We start from the raw sequence: 17,670 nt of genomic DNA, 5'->3' as shown, positions 1-17,670 counted from the left end.
TGGCACTTCTAGTAAGCTCAGTCAGTCCAGTTTTACTTCCTTTTTTAACCTCTATCAATATAAATAATGTTCTCCCTTTAAAAATCACCCTTGTACACTGTTTCTTCCTGTCAATAACTACATCTGTTTTCGATAACAATTATATATCTATTCCAACACTTTTACTCCTGGTCTACAATTGACTATAATATTCACATCCTCTCAGCAGCAGACCCTCACCTCATACCATAATCAACATGACGATTCCAGTTGTTGATGAATCACTAAGCACAGAAACAAACAGTGAGACTGGAATTCACTCAATGAATAAGAAAAAGTTAAGTATACCTTAGTTTTACCAGACCACTGAGCTGAGTGAATGACAAATATCCAAGAGAAAATGCAAAAATGCAATTTCTTTACAAACTGTAAAAAAAGTGCTAAATATACATTACTTAAAGGAAAACTATGGGTCCAGACAACAGAAAAGCAAACAGAAAAATACAAAACTTACTTTACACACAATTCGTCAAAATGATTCCAACATTACCTAACCTGACAATTTCCATCTTGAAAAGTCTCCCTCACTCCCATTATCATCACTTAGCGAATGGTATGGTCAAACAAAGTTGAGTATAGGTATGAAAAATGATCTCAAATACAAGCACGAATAATGTTGGAGATGAGCAATATAAAAAGTCATTGAGAAACTTGGCACTATTTTGCCACAGCACATAGCCCACAAGGCCTAACGAAAAACGAAGTCGCAAATTCAACAACAGAAATCTGATCACATTCAGACGGCCTCTCTCTCTCTCTCTCTCTCTCTCTCTCTCTCTCTCTCTCTCTCTCTCTCTCTCTCTCTCTCTCTCTCTCTCTCTCTCGTTATGTTTCTACATCTTCATATGAGCTCATAAACCATTATCATGAACATCACTACAAATTATCTCATAGCTATTTTATTATGCAATAGATCTCAAGTTATCTTTTAAGAAGGCAAGGTTCCATCGGCACTCTTTCAGTGGCAATTTTTCTTCCAATCCATCTTTCCCTTTTAGTCCGGATTCCTTTGGCCGAATCAGAAGGAAGACTTCGCCCTGTGCCTACGCTGGGGCGAGTGGCGTCGCCCTGTAAACCGGCGTCTCGGTGGCTTGGGCCAGTGGATGGCTTGAGGTGGGGATCACTGCTGCGGACCTGCCTATGTTGAGTGGGCGTCCGCACTAAGCTCGATATCAATATGGCCGCCCTTGGGGAGCCATGGGGCGTCCAGGTTGTCTAAGGAGGTGTGAACTGGGCCAGGGGGGAAACCCAACAGCCAAAAGCACCCATGTCGACCAGTAGTGGGATCGCGCCCGTGAGTAGCCAGCCCGTAGCAGCCTCACCAATAAAGGTGGACCTGGTACTTTTTTTCATTTTTCATTTACCTCATATATATATAGGAAATCCTGAAAATTTTTCGTTTTACCTCATATAAGAAATGCTGATAATTTTTCGTTTCAGTACCTATTACATGACACAAATTGGTGTGATTTCACCACGTTCAAACATATAACTATTTTCATTATTTTTTGGCGTGTCGTCGTAACACCAGTCATATACCTTGACTACAAAACTAATAGATATTCCTCAACTTTCAATCACTGAACACATTTTTTCATTTAATCACATTTCACATCAAACTGGCCGTTATATCTACAACGTTTCATCTTACCATTTCTTCCCCTCTCTATCACGATTTGCCTTGCAAGATTACAAATTCTTCTTATTGCTAAGGGGTTAGTCATTGCTCCTTGCTGCTTCATTTTCTACCTGTATCAACAAATAATAACTCTCTATCTCTCTCTCTCTCTCTCTCTCTCTCTATCTCGAGTAATCACCCTTTTGCACCGTCACTTTGTCTAAAATGTGTGTTTAATTGTACGTCAATAACTAAACATCGTTTAGATTATAATCATATATCTAAAATACGTGTTTAGGTATGCCCTCTGCTATAATAATTAAGAGTATGAATTTCTTTACACTGGGAAGCATTCTCTCTCTCTCTCTCTCTCTCTCTCTCTCTCTCTCTCTCTCTCTCTCTCTCTCTCTCTCTCTCTCTCTCTCTCTCTCTCTCTGTGTGTGTGTGATTAAAAGGTTTCTATGTTTTCAATAAAATTTACTAACCATTACCTTATCTTCACATTGCCCATTATTTCACAGCCCTTCTACTGGGCAATAGATCTCTCAAGCCATTCTCCAAGAAGCTAAGGTTCCATTGGCACTCTTCTCAATGCCAACTTTTCTTCCAATTCGCCTTTCATTTTTAATCCCCATTCCTTTGGCCAAACCACAGGGGAGACTTCCCCCTGGACCTCCGCCGGGGCGAGTGGCGTCGCCCTGTAAACCGGCGTCTCGGTGGCTTGGGCCAGTGGATGGCTTGAGGTGGGGATCACTGCTGCAGACCTGCCTATGTTGAGTGGGTGTCCGCACTAAGCTCGGCATCAATATGGCCGCCCTTGGGGAGCTATGGGGCGTCCAGGTTGTCTAAGGAGGTGTGAACTGGGCCAGGGGGGAAACCCAACAGCCAAAAGCACCCATGTCGAACAGTAGTGGGATCGCGCCCGTGAGTAGCCAGCCCGTAGCAGCCTCACCAATACAGGTGGACCTGGTCCTTTTTATATCTCATTTGCGTTACATGAATGTTGCTCCTTATTTATTTTCATTTTAATACTTGTTAAATGAGAACCTGATCACACATTCATGTGTTTATTTTTCGATTTTTTTTAGCACTGTCTTCAGAATTTTCAAAACAATTTTCATCACTCATTCCCCATCCACAAAACAATTTTTCAACTAAAAGTCATCCCTTCCCCAACCACGTAGCAGTTTTCGGAATTAGAAAACAATTTTCCAAAGTCTTTCTTACCTAATCCACAAAACAGGTTTCGAAATTTTCAAAATTTTTGTCGTTCCTACCCAATCCACAAACAATTTTACAACTTAGAAGTCTTCCCTTCCCCCAAACATACAACAATTTCTGGAATTTTCAAAACTAACTGCAACAGTCTTTCCTTCCCCATCCAAAAAATAATTTTCCATTTCAAGTCATCGCTTCCCTCAGCCAAGAAACAATTTTCGACTCACAACTCAACCCTTCCGCCAACCACGAAATTTTGAACCGAGAAGCACGAATTCTACTCTTCCCTCAACCCAGTCATTCAGAGAAAGGCAACGACAGACCCTATTACTTCAGACCACATTACTCATCTGCATAACATAAAATCATCAGATACAACAACTAGAATTGTTTGAAACCACCAGACAGAAAGTCAATGAGAAACCGTATTACTCTGTAAGGGCAAAATAAAAATGACGAAAATACAAATTTAATTATATACTCTTTCTCTCTCTCTCTCTGTTACTAGTAGGTTTCTGTATCTTCACATGAATTTATTAACCAATATCATGAATGATACTGCCCATAATTTCACTGCTCGTTTACTGTGCAACAGACCTAATGTTATTCTCCAAAGAAGCTGAGGTTCCATCGTCGATCTTCCCACTTCCAACTTTTCTTCCAGTCTATCTTTCACTGATTCCTTTGGCGAACCAGAGGGAAGACCTGGCCCTTCGCCTCCGCCGGGGCGCGTGGCATCGCCCTGTAAACCGGCGTCTCGGTGGCTTGGGCCAGTGGATGGCTTGAGGTGGGGATGACTGCTGCGGACCTGCCTATGTTGAGTGGGCGTCCGCACTAAGCTCGGCATCAATATGGCCGCCCTTGGGGAGCTATGGGGCGTCCAGGTTGTCTAAGGAGGTGTGAACTGGGCCAGGGGGGAAACCCAACAGCCAAAAGCACCCTTGTCGAACAGTAGTGGGATCGCGCCCGTGAGTAGCCAGCCCGTGGCGGCCTCACCAATACAGGTGGACCTGGTCCTTTTTATATCTCATTTGCGTTACATGAATGTTGCTCCTTATTTATTTTCATTTTAATACTTGTTAAATGAGAACCTGATCACACATTCAAGTGTTTATTTTTCGATTTTTTTTAGCACTGTCTTCAGAATTTTCAAAACAATTTTCATCACTCATTCCCCATCCACAAAACAATTTTTCAACTAAAAGTCATCCCTTCCCCCAACCACGTAGCAGTTTTCGGAATTAGAAAACAATTTTCCAAAGTCTTTCTTACCTAATCCACAAAACAGGTTTCGAAATTTTCAAAATTTTTGTCTTTCCTACCCAATCCACAAACAATTTTACAACTTAGAAGTCTTCCCTTCCCCCAAACATACAACAATTTCTGGAATTTTCAAAACTAACTGCAACAGTCTTTCCTTCCCCATCCAAAAAATAATTTTCCATTTCAAGTCATCGCTTCCCTCGGCCAAGAAACAATTTTCGACTCATAACTCAACCCTTCCGCCAACCACGAAATTTTGAACCGAGAAGCACGAATTCTACTCTTCCCTCAACCCAGTCATTCAGAGAAAGGCAACGACAGACCCATTACTTCAGACCACATTACTCATCTGCATAACATAAAATCATCAGATACAACAACTAGAATTGTTTGAAACCACCAGACAGAAAGTCAATGAGAAACCGTATTACTCTGTAAGGGCAAAATAAAAATGACGAAAATACAAATTTAATTACTCTCTCTCTCTCTCTCTCTGTTACTAGTAGGTTTCTGTATCTTCACATGAATTTATTAACCAATATCATGAATGATACTGCCCATAATTTCACTGCTCGTTTACTGTGCAACAGACCTAATGTTATTCTCCAAAGAAGCTGAGGTTCCATCGTCGATCTTCCCACTTCCAACTTTTCTTCCAGTCTATCTTTCACTGATTCCTTTGGCCGAACCAGAGGGAAGACCTGGCCCTTCGCCTCCGCCGGGGCGAGTGGCGTCGCCCTGTAAACCGGCGTCTTGGTGGCTTGGGCCAGTGAATGGCTTGAGGTGGGGATCACTGCTGCGGACCTGCCTATGTTGAGTGGGCGTCCGCACTAAGCTCGGCATCAATATGGCCGCCCTTGGGGAGCCATGGGGCGTCCAGGTTGTCTAAGGAGGTGTGAACCGGGCCAGGGGGGAAACCCAACAGCCAAAAGCACCCATGTCGACCAGTAGTGGGATCGCGCCCGTGAGTAGCCAGCCCGTAGCAGCCTCACCAATACAGGTGGACCTGGTCCTTTTCATTTCTATCACTGACCTCATACAGGCAATGCCGATACTTTTTCATTTCAATATATATTACGAGTAACAAATCGGTGTGATTTCACCACGGTCACTCACATAGCTATTTTCATTATTTTTTGGCGTTGTCGTCGTAATTTTCAATACACCAGTCACATACCTTGCCTACAAAAGTAATAGATATTCCTCTACTTTTAATCAGTGAACACATTTTTTTATTTAATCACATTTCACACCAAACTGCCCGTTTTATCTGCGTTTCATCACACTATTACTTCTCCTTTCTACAATAATTTGTCTTGCAAGATTAACAATTCCTCTTATTGTCAAAGGGTCAGTCACTGTTCCCTGCTGTTTCACTTTCTACCTGTCTAAACAAATACCTTTCTCTTTCTCTCTCGAGTATAATCACCCTTCTGCACGGTTATTTTTTATAAATTGTGTGTTTGTTAATTGTACGTCAAGAACTAAACTTTTAGATAATAATCATATACCTATAGTACGCGTTTAAGTATGCCCTTTGCTATATAATAATTAAAAGTATGAATTTCTTTACACCGAGAAGCATTCATTCTCTCTCTCTCTCTCTCTCTCTCTCTTTCTCTCTCTCTCTCTCTCTCTCTCTCTGTGATTAAAAGTTTTCTATGTTTTCATTAAAATTTACTAACCATTATCTTATCATCTTCATACTGCCCATTATTTCATAGCTCTCCTATTGGGCAACAGATCTCTCAAGCCATTCTCCAAGAAGATAAGGTGCCATCAGCACTCTTCTCACTGCCAACTTTTCTTCCAATTCCTCTTTCAATTTTAATCCCCATTCCTTTGGCCAAACCACAAGGAAGACTTCGCCCTTTGCCTGGGCCGGGGCGCGTGGCGTCGCCCTGTAAACCGGCGTCTCGGTGGCTTGGGCCAGTGGATGGCTTGAGGTGGGGATCACTGCTGCGGACCTGCCTATGTTGAGTGGGCGTCCGCACTAAGCTCGGCATCAATATGGGCGCCCTTGGGGAGCCATGGGGCGTCCAGGTTGTCTAAGGAGGTGTGAACCGGGCCAGGGGGGAAACCCAACAGCCAAAAGCACCCATGTCGACCAGTAGTGGGTTCGCGCCCGTGAGTAGCCAGCCCGTAGCAGCCTCACCAATAAAGGTGGACCTGGTCCTTTTTACAATTCAATTTAAATACTTTTTTTTTAATAAATAATGATTAATACCTGGTACCAGAATTTCTGAAAGTTCCATAAAGCCAAAACAGGATACTTTCTCTGAGGGTTGAAAATTACTTTTGTCTACATTACTTAGAACTGGTACACATCATTCAATTCGTAGGTCAATCTTTCCGGTATGTCCTATGAATACGTAAAAAAAAAAAAAAAAAAAAAAAAAAACTAATATATATAAGCGCATTTTATACCAAGTGATTATGGACCTATTGAATCCTGTCCATTGGCTTTTCAACTAACAGTATGACCTATCAAAAGACTAAGTGCAAAAGCAAAATAAAAAATAGAAATATGGCATAAAAACACTTCAACGGGGAGTTGAAAAGGGCAATTAAGGCTAGAGTGGTGATTTCCTCGTTCACAAAGAATCATAGAACAAAAACATTCTAATCAATAAAAATTGAACTTGATACTTAAGTTAATTAAAAGAGACTGAATAATAAGTGATATCACTGTCAGAGAAAGAAGAGATAACATGCTGAAAGTAGGTAATAAAATTAGAAATATAATTTTTGAATTCTAAAACTCTGCACCAAAGTCCAAACTATAGAAGGGTTGTGTGCCCGAAACTGTGTCACTGGAACCGAGAGCTTGAGAACCCTTGAAGGAGGAACCGGAGAACTCACAGTGAACCCTAGAATCTTCCCAAACCATCCGCGCAAGTACCAGGATCTTCTCAAAGGGGAAGGCATGTCGCCCTGTCAATGCTACGCCATACTGCAATGAAAAAGCTGGACAGTATGTAGAGTGGGGAGACAGGGATATTCAGTGTTACTTAGGGGGTCGAGGGGGGGGGGATGAAACTCCCCGGCCAGGTCAGGGCACGGCACCCAAGTTAGGTTAGGAAGGTAAGGTCTGGTTAGGTCAGGACACGGCATTCTAGGAAAGGTTAGGATTTCTCACGCCAACCCCTGTCTCCCTACTCGGCATCCGCTCTCGAAAGCTTATCCTATGCCATATTTGCAATATACACAAACTGGAACTTATGCTATGCCATACTGGGCAGAATTCGCAAAAATCCGAGCCAACGCAAAGTCCAGTTTCCTGGAATTGCACTTACCTATATGCCTAGATAGCTCAGTTGGGAGAGCGTTAGACTGAAGATCTAAAGGTCCCCGGTTCGATCCCGGGTCTGGGCAGTATCCATTTTTGCATCCCAGGCATGGTCCCAATTTTTTGCATCCGGGGTTATAGGCAGTCCCTAATTTTACACCCAGGTGTCTGGGCAGTCCCGTTTTACACCCAGATGCCTGGGCAGTCTTCGATTTTACACCCAGGTGTATGGACGGTCCCCAAATTTTACACTCAGGTGTCTGGGCACTCCCCAATTTTGGACATTAAGATTTCTGATAAAACAAACGCAGCTCAATTAACAGTTGAATGGATTTTAAGATTACGAATAACGAAGATGGACAAATATTACGAATGACGAAGATGGACAAATATTACGAATGACGAAGATGGACAAGCTGCAAACAATCAGCTGCAATAACACCTGAATACAAAGACTGCCATCTGGCAAACAACTCAGCTGCAAGAATACTTTCATATAATTGATTGCCACATTACAAACAACTCAGGTGCAATAATACCACAGTGCAGAAATTGTCATTTTGCAAAAAAAAAATCGGCTACAATAATACCCGAATACTAAAGACTGCCACACTGCAAACCACTTGGCTGCAGTAATATTGGATTACTAAACATTACCGTGTTGCAAATAACTCAGCTGTTGTATCTTGCAAAGCAACATGGCAAACTGAATACTAAACACTGAAAACAACCAAGATGTAATAATACTGGAATCAAGATATCATACTGCAAACAACTAAGCTAACTCAATACTCAAGGTTGCCATATTGCAAAAAATTGATTGCAATAATAGCGGAATACCAAAGATTGCCAAATTTCAAACAACTCATCTCCAACATTGCCTGGATGCTAAAGACTGCCAAACTGAAAACAACTCTGCTGCAATAATACTTAATTACTAGAAATTGTCACACTGCAAGCAACTCGGTCGAAATGATATGCACTCAATTAATAAAAACCGGCACACTTCAAACAAATAGGCTGCAATGACTTCATTTATAAAAACTGCCACATTGCAAACAACTAGGCTGCAATACTCAACTACTAAAAATCGCCCCACTGCAAACAACTCTGCTGCAATAATACTAGAATACCAAAGACTGTCACATCGCAAACAACTCGATGCCAAGAATCTGTGAGGTCTAAATCAGGGGTCTGAAAAGCTGCCAAGTAAAGGTGAGGTGTTGCATTACAGTTATGGTACACTTCTTGTACCTAGAATTACAGAAACCTTCAATTCTTGCAATGATTCCTGTAATTCTAATCAGAGGTGTAAACACGCGAGTTCTTTTATAACATTTGCTCAACGCAGATGTGAAGGTTAATATTACAATTTATTATTCCTTTCTGATTAGTAGAATTCATTTCTAAATACTAAATTAAATCAATACGAATTGTTCCAATATCCTGTCAAAAGAATCTACGATGAATCTTATACGATACGTTACGGAAGATGAATCTCTTTCATGGTGAAGTTATATGTAATTACTGAAAAAAAATCAGATACGTAATTATTAAAAAAAATTCATTCAGATATGCAATTATTGAAAAAATCCTTCACATTAAATCGAGAACAAAACCCTACTGATAAAGAAGGATAAATATTACGAAATCTTTCTCGAATTACGAAATTGGTAGCTATCTAACAGCCTACTATATTTTTTATTAAAGGTAGATTAATCGACACAGGAATAACCAGTACAATTAGGGCAAAGGTTTTTTTCCGCACATACTGACAAAAACGGACAAGAAACTGTTCGTTATACAGTACTTATAAAAATTCCCTTCGTCTCGTACATCTACGTACATCACGGGTTAACGCACAACACTTCGTCTTACACACCAAAGGAAAGTTGAATTTACACTATCGGAAACGCAAACAATGATAGACAACGCCGAAATCCGTTCGGAGGCACACACCAAGATCTACAGGAACATTAGACTTACCAAAGGAACAAACATGGAAGGCCCACCTTCACAAAGTAATACAGAGAAGCGGTTTAAACACAAGCATCTACACTCGAGCTAAAACGGCATCGGCCTAGCCGGGACTCGAACCACCGCGGTGGATGAAGGCGGGCGCGTCGTGACTTGAAATATGATAAAAAGTTAATTTTGACGCATTACTTCCTAGTCTGTGACGAATTTAATTGCTCCAACATCAAAAGAGCTCCGGTGCGGCTAAAAATGTGGAACGCTTCACGATTTTGCGTGTCATCCTTGCGCAGGGGCCATGCTAATCTTCTCTGTATCGTTCCAATTTTAGTATATGTACTGCCGAAGCAAGTACATCACGGGTGGAGAGGAGAGCGCGGGATATGATTCACACGCCGGAAGGCTCTTCTCAAGGTCCAAAACATAAGCACGCGGGAAGGTTCTTTTCAAAATATTGTGTTACGAACTGTATCCTTTCAAGTGAACGTTACTAAAAATAAACTAACTTTGGTACATACTGTTACCCTTGACATATACTGAACACTGTGCTGAATGGTTAACTTCATCTACGTATGTATGTAGGCCCTACACGCAAAAAATGAAGTGGGATATAAATCCTGACCGGTTTAGCGTTTGCTATATATATATATATATATATATATATATATATATATATATATATATATATATATATGAGGTTATTGCTAATGATGTCTTAAAAAGCATAAAAGCTAAACCGGTCAGGATTTATATCCCATTTCACTTTTTGCGTGTGGCGTTTTCGTACATACGTAGAGGCAGTTAAGCATTTAGCACCGTGTTCAGTATATATCAAGGGTAGCCTAATTGTATTTATGGAAGGTAGTTTATTTACAGTAACGTTTATCTGTGAGGATACAGTTCGTAACATCATTCTTTGAAAAGACCTTTCCAAAATGTTTGTTTTGAGAAGAGCCTTCCGGCGTGTGAATCATATCCCGCGCTCTCCTCTCCACCCGTGATGTACTTGCTTCGGCAGTACATATACTAAAATTGGAACGATACAGAGAAGATTAGCATGGCCCCTGCGCAAGGATGACACGCAAAATCGTGAAGCGTTCCACATTTTTAGCCGCACCGGAGCTCTTTTGATGTTGGAGCAAATAAATTCGTCACAGACTTGGAAATAATGCGTTAAAATTGACTTTTTGTTACATTTTCAGTGCGTATGCGCGACTGAAAACACACTCCACAACAAAAACACACAAAACTCCAGCCAAGGTCTGGACCTTGATTTCAGCTATTGATATGTTTCCCTTATTTGCCTGGAAACAGCTCACCGATGACAAAGATAGGACCCAGCTTGAAGCAATAATTACTGTATTTATGATCGGATACGAAAAGTCTTGCATCACGATTCAAGAGCTATTATGTTTTCAAACATTTTTGGAGGAGATTTCAAAAGTCTTATTAAACTGTTTGGTAACAGCGTATATTTCATTACCGTGAACATATCTTTAACCTGAAATGTCTGATTTAAAAAGCTACAAGACATCGATACACCTGTTTGAGAGAGAGAGAGAGAGAGAGAGAGAGAGAGAGAGAGAGAGAGAGAGAGAGAGAGAGAGAGAGAGAGAGAAACTTTACATCTCAACTGCACCACGGGCATCCTCAGCAAGTTAATCTAACCGTGTACTACTTCATTTCCATTTACGCCTACTGTATTTACTTCATTTCCATTTAGGCCCAATGTATTTATTTCTGCCTTGTAACTCATCACCTGCTACATCTCCCTCATCATAAAAGAATTAGGTCTATGCATTTTCTTAATTTTTAGGAAGAGTCCAATGGAAAAATCTCCAGTTTTTCATGATGAAACCAACGGAATCAAGACCAAGAAAAATAATATAAAAGTTTACAACAGATACCGAAAAACATCAGAAATCAGTTTCAACGCCATTTTGTTTCACATATAAGCCTAGATAGCTCAGTTGGGAGAGCGTTAGACTGAAGATCTAAAGGTCCCCGGTTCGATCCCGGGTCTGGGCAGTCCCCATTTTTGGCTCAGTACTTCAATTACTTGAATGGGCATAGAAATATTTTTTGGCTATTATATATAGGCTATATTCCATAATCATGCATATCTTCATTCTTCCTTACTATAAAAACTAATTCTTAAAAAATTTAAAATATTACTTGTGAAATTATTAAAAAAAACTTCCACAATACGAAAATATAAGCATAAAAAATAACCTTCCACAATACATAAATATATAGCCTATAAGCATAAAAATATGTGAAAAACAAAAAAATTTATAATACACAAAAAAGTATAAAAAAGTTGTGAAATAAAAAATAAAGCAAAAGACTTGTGAAATATATACAACAGAGAACTTGTGATATATAAAATATAAAAAATAAGTACTGAAATATAAAATGTAAAACAAAATAACTTGTGATATATAAACAAGAAAAAACTTCATAATATTATATCAAATACAAAATATAAAAAAACACAAAATAACTTGTGATATATACTCTTAAGAAAAAACTTCATAACATATATGAAATATAAATAACACAATATAACTTCGAAATATAAAATGTAAAAAACACAAAGTAAGCCATAAATACAGAGTAACAAAAACACAAAATATAAAATAGAAAAAGTGTGAAATATAAAAATGAATAAAAATTAAATTCCATAGGTCCACATCTTGCATCTTAAAACCTTTAATGCCGAACTGTAACTATGCAATGCCTGTCAGTGAAAGTCTTGCAGTAATAACTGAAATTTAACGCATTACACAAACTAAAAAAAAATATAAAAGAATCCTGAAAACGATGATTATCACTGCTCACAACCCGCAATCATATGCCCAATAAACATGTACGGTACTGGAGCAGCAATTTCGAACCGAAAACAATTCTCAGGAGGTAGCCTACAGCACTAAGCAACAGTTGTAAGGAATTTCAGATTATGAAAGAGTAAAATGAAATAAATAGCACTATTTCTCCATGTCATGCAATTCCTCCCTAGGCTAATTGTTGTTGGCACCAACCTCACAACAGTAACAGTGGCATGTCAATAAAAAAGTACAAAAAGACATGTCTAATTACATAAAAAAAAATTAAAAATTGCATATATGATACTCATTTATACTATTTGTTACTCCAATATGCAAATACATATATAGGCTACACACACACACACACACACACTATATATATATATATATATATATATATATATATATATATATATATATATATATATAGATACACAAAGATTATAATGATTACCTCTAATCTGACATGCTTAAAAATTCCTGGATATTAAAGCTCTTCCTTTAGAATACTTTCAATAACACATGTATCCAACACTTAGCTTATTAGGTCTCCCACTCTGACTCTCCCTTAACACTTCTCTTCCTGCATTCTTTCCACACGCCCAAGCCACCTTAAACATACAAATGCATATTTTCACCTAAACTAACCTCGTTACAAGAGCACAGCCTAACTGAATTTTCTGAGGTTTCCCCTTCTTAAACCTTTGCTGGTTATTTTTCGGAAGACTCCTGCCACCTCCTCCATTATAATTTATATTTTTCTTGGGTAAAACACATAAAAAAAAAAAATCCTTTGCAAATACTTAATAACAGAGAAAAATGATTAATCAAATTGTGACTTGGGATAGGTTAAAAAAAATCCTTTGCAAATACTTAATAACAGAGAAAAATAATTAATCAAATTGTGACTTGGGATAGGTTAAAAAAAATCCTTTGCAAATACTTAATAACAGAGAAAAATAATTAATCAAATTGTGACTTGGGATAGGTTAAAAAAAATCCTTTGCAAATACTTAATAACAGAGAAAAATAATTAATCAAATTGTGACTTGGGATAGGTTAAAAAAAATCCTTTGCAAATACTTAATAACAGAGAAAAATAATTAATCAAATTGTGACTTGGGATAGGTTAAAAAAAATCCTTTGCAAATACTTAATAACAGAGAAAAATAATTAATCAAATTGTGACTTGGGATAGGTTAAAAAAAAATCCTTTGCAAATACTTAATAACAGAGAAAAATAATTAATCAAATTGTGACTTGGGATAGGTTAAAAAAAATCCTTTGCAAATACTTAATAACAGAGAAAAATAATTAATCAAATTGTGACTTGGGATACAGTAAGACAATACAGGCCTCCCAACCCCCTCCATATAATACGGCAAAATTGTAACCACTAAACATCCCTAAGTTCCGTTGGGTTGGTATTTTTAGGTTCTTTTAGTGCCCTATCATTCTCCTCGCCATTTTTGCATGAAGAACCCACAATGGTTTTTCATGCAAAAATGGCTAGCTGGAGTCTTCCGAAAAATTACCATTTATGCAATGTTTTCAAACTAATGTCATGCAGTACAGTAAGGGCCTCACCCCGCTCCATAGCTAATACGGCGAAATTGTAATCAGTAAATACCCCTAAGACTATCAGCCTAACGTACCCTAGGTGTGTTTACTGGTTACAATTTTGCCGTATTAGCTATGGAGGGGGGTGAGGTGCTCGCCGCGTAATGCCGGCTTAGATATACCCCATTGGTAGTGTAGTCTTCAAAAGGTCAATTATAGGCTTAGATATACCCCATTGGTAGTGTAGTCTTCAAAAGGTCAATTATAGGCTTAGATATACCCCATTGGTAGTGTAGTCTTCAAAAGGTCAATTATAGGCTTAGATATACCCCATTGGTAGTGTAGTCTTCAAAAGGTCAATTATAGGCTTAGATATACCCCATTGGTAGTGTAGTCTTCAAAAGGTCAATTATAGGCTTAGATATACCCCACTGGTAGTGTAGTCTTCAAAAGGTCAATTATTATAGCTTAGTTACAGCCAGCCGACAAAATATTACACTGTAATTCTACTTACCGTGAGAACGTCATCATCCATGCACGTCCACGCTGGTCAGGATTGGCGTGGCCAACCTGAAGTTCCCTCAGTCGGCTTTTGTCACACCTCTGGCACCTAACATCAAATGATCTTGGCTTTAACTTGCAGAATGTGCGCAGCCTAATATAACTTCGTAATGATTACGTGAACATTTACTAGTTAAATTCAAGTTTGGTAGACATACCCGAGACGGTACGAAGGTCTGAACGCTTTTCTAACATGGCTGATATGCCCAAGTAGGCTAATTTCCACGCGTTAGTTCATACAACACTGGCCATTAGCCCTTATTTAAATAAATAAATGCACGTCAACGCAATAATGCCAATCCTGTTAACATTAAATGGATACCAGGGACACGGAAAACTTCGTACAATGTAAGTTCGGCTTTGGTTAATAGGACAATATTTTCGGCGTACTTCAACTCACTATGTGTATGCGTGAACTGCGGAAAGCAAGTTGGTTGGAAGTGGATTAATATGTTCGGTTCCGACATTCTCTCGTGACTATTTGGAGAAATAAATATGCCTGAAGTGTTACGACAGTTACGAAACATATTATTTATTACTGAAATTATCATCAAATTTTACTGAATCCTTCCATTGTTCAAAAAATGTCACTGAAAAACCAGGTAGCTCTTCCTTGCGAAGCTAAAGCCGAGGTCCACTTTCCCGGAGTAAAGTTCTTGTGTAACGCTACCATTGCATTTTCGGGGTCCTTGGCTTAGCTCATTTCAAGGTTGTATCAGTCTTGCAAGAGATTTTTTTCCGATTGATCTATCCTAATTCTCTTTACGGAAATTGCATCCCCTACGATATAATAAGGAAACAGAGTGTTTCTAGCTCTAATGTTTGGCTAGGTTTACAGGTTTCCAGTTGTACATTTTTTAGTGCAGCCGACGTGCCTTATGATGTTGAGTTTTGGTGTTATTGTTGTTCTTCCGCCACTTGCTCTTTGAACAAACTGCGAATTCTTTCCTTCAATAAAAATGCGATGTCATTTCCCGAAAACATCTGATTAGTAATGCAACTGTTACAGCTACTGTTTCTCATTTTGCTAGGTAGTGTTTTATCGTGGCTAAATATGCCATGATTATGGTTTAAAGATAATTTAAGTGAATTTAGAATCAGCAAAGCAGTCAATGAAATCGTAAGAAATCTGCTTGCCTAATGAAACTATTTGTATAGCCATTCTATTATTTATTTGCACTAAACACTCCGGAGGAAACAGTAGGACAATCTCTTTAGCATTTTTTATCTTTAAAGAAATAAATTCTGCGAATAATGAACGCACTTGGCTGCATGAGTTCAGAGATCCAACATTAGGTCTAGGCAAGAAAGTGTCTGTGATGGCATGAAATCCCTTTAACTAAAACCAACAATCAGCTGTTGATTTGTAAGCTCCAAAATCTATCAACGACCAGCTGCAAACTAATTGATCAGCTATTGGTTTATAAATGTCAAATGTATATCAGATTAAATACAGTAGTCTCATTCTTCTCTTTTACTTAGCTCCCCTGTGGAAGTGGGACCTCGAGAGGCCTCCATCAAGCATAATATATTCCTCCGGGCCAACGGCGAGGCTTTTGTCAATCTTTGCAAAATCGACTCCGTTTCTTGGCAGAACAACACCTTCTTGAACCTCACGGACGCACCTCCCAGGCTGCAGGTTGGTTAAGCTTGTAAATTCTTTTATCTAAGGCCATAATGAGCATGCAATAAACCTTATCCTTACGCATCCAAAATTAATGTTATTTGTGCTAAAATGTTATTCGATTTAAATTTCACTCACTTTTAATGTATGATTTTATATGACAAAAGAATAGTATTTTTATAGGGATGCAGTTTTTTTTTTTTTTTTTTTGAATATGCAAAATTGTGTCAGTATGTTTGCATCAAAAAAAGGACGAACTTTTCCAGTTTTGGGAAACAGTTCATGCCTGTAACTTAGTCAGGCACGTTTACCTACTGGAACACTGATATCCTTAAGTAGTTTTGATCATCGCTTCTTTTTCAGTCTGACAAGTGCGAAACGAAAAGGAACTGGAAGGAAACTGTTGTTGTCACTGGAATGAACTGCATGGACTGTAAAGATTTTGCCGTAGCGAATGAACAGGTAAAACTAGACTTATCAATCTACTGTTGTGCTGCATTTTTTTTGTTTTTTGCATATTAAGCAAATAAATGTGGTTTTATATAGCCCAAGGCCCAGAGATCAATCCTAATCTCTGGACCTTGATCTAGTCAGTGATCAAAGACCATAAAGAACGTTTCCAGTCTACTGTATGTTTTATGCCCCATTTCCATCTGCATTTCCACCTCTCAGAGTTGCGCCTTCTACATGAGCGGCTTCTGCACGTCTTGTGCCCGGCTGAAAGACGACTGCATCCAGCCCCTGATGTCATACGTAGTCGAAAACTGCAAGAGTTCCCACCCTGAGATTGTCAACGCTCTGACTAAAGTCTGCGAGTACGACCCCGACGCTCCTGTGCCATCTGCTCGCTCTCTGCATGGTCTCAATATCCAAGCAGTCTATGGGAACGAGGCTCATGTACCAGATGCATCATCGCTGCTTGTAGTGGTCGCTTTGTACACGGCATATCTTAACTCTTAGGTTAGGTATTGTGACTTACCAGGAGACTGACGTAGTGACAACATTAGTTTGATTTCATCTTTAATAAAACATGGTTTTTTTATATTCCTTTCCTAACGTTTACAAGAGAGAATACAGACTACAATTATATGTACCCATGCTCTCGTTTACAACGGCTGCAAACCATCAAAACTGTTTAACGTCCAGGCACATAATTCAGTGCTTAGGTCAACAAGGGCGCAGTGTGTGTTAAAGACACGCCCACTCTCTAAGAGAACATGCAAACATTACCTGCTGGTTACCGTATTTTGGGTTGATTAAGGCAATGCCCCATTCACTTCCGTTTTCTCCATATTACCCTTAAATCTGAATTGTAGTAACTCGTATTTTGTTCCTGTCCTGTGAAGTTTTATTTATTATCTGTTATTTTTGTGTGTTGTTTTAGGACAGATCTGTGAATTTGTTCATGTGTAGCGATGTAGTGAGAGCTGATACTTTCCTGTAAGTAATGTAATTATGATCTATTGTGTTTTTGTAATAAATATCTTGGAATGAAACAAATTTGATTTCCCAACTTTGTCAGGATTTATCTCAAACAAACATAAATAAGAGATGACCGAAACTTCAAACCAAAACAATAGATATTCACGTTACAGTCGCTAAGAAATCTTAGCGAAAAGCTGGGAGAATACCTGAAACATGCATGAAATTGAAGGGTAAGGTCACAAGGTGTTGTGGAGAGTAAAGCTAAGCGCAA

At 38.9% G+C, this 17,670-nt stretch overlaps 1 protein-coding gene and 4 non-coding genes across 5 annotated transcripts in view; 4 read left to right on the top strand and 1 right to left on the bottom strand.

The window, feature by feature from the left end:
* Nucleotides 1-17,474, top strand: part of LOC136848228 (uncharacterized) — a 94,314-nt gene extending 76,840 nt beyond the window's left edge. Inside the window, exons 7-9 of the mRNA XM_067120580.1 lie at nt 15,833-15,989; nt 16,338-16,436; nt 16,647-17,474. Of these exons, the coding sequence (XP_066976681.1) occupies nt 15,833-15,989; nt 16,338-16,436; nt 16,647-16,934 (544 nt within the window). The 3' untranslated portion in view covers nt 16,935-17,474. The remainder of the gene's footprint in view (nt 1-15,832; nt 15,990-16,337; nt 16,437-16,646) is intronic.
* TRNAF-GAA (transfer RNA phenylalanine (anticodon GAA)) lies at nt 7,441-7,513 on the top strand. Its single transcript has one exon. It is a non-coding gene; the product is annotated as a tRNA-Phe (tRNA).
* On the bottom strand, nt 9,650-9,756 carry LOC136848276 (U6 spliceosomal RNA). Its single transcript, XR_010855997.1, has one exon. It is a non-coding gene; the product is annotated as a U6 spliceosomal RNA (small nuclear RNA).
* Nucleotides 10,404-10,510, top strand: LOC136848275 (U6 spliceosomal RNA). The gene has a single exon (XR_010855996.1). It is a non-coding gene; the product is annotated as a U6 spliceosomal RNA (small nuclear RNA).
* TRNAF-GAA (transfer RNA phenylalanine (anticodon GAA)) lies at nt 11,357-11,429 on the top strand. Its single transcript has one exon. It is a non-coding gene; the product is annotated as a tRNA-Phe (tRNA).
* Nucleotides 17,475-17,670: the final 196 nt, after the last annotated feature.

Source organism: Macrobrachium rosenbergii, chromosome 18, assembly GCF_040412425.1.
Source record: "Macrobrachium rosenbergii isolate ZJJX-2024 chromosome 18, ASM4041242v1, whole genome shotgun sequence".
NCBI classification, from domain to species: domain Eukaryota; kingdom Metazoa; phylum Arthropoda; class Malacostraca; order Decapoda; family Palaemonidae; genus Macrobrachium; species Macrobrachium rosenbergii.
Note: the sequence above shows the minus strand (reverse complement) of the source record. Positions and strands in the feature narration are given on the sequence as shown.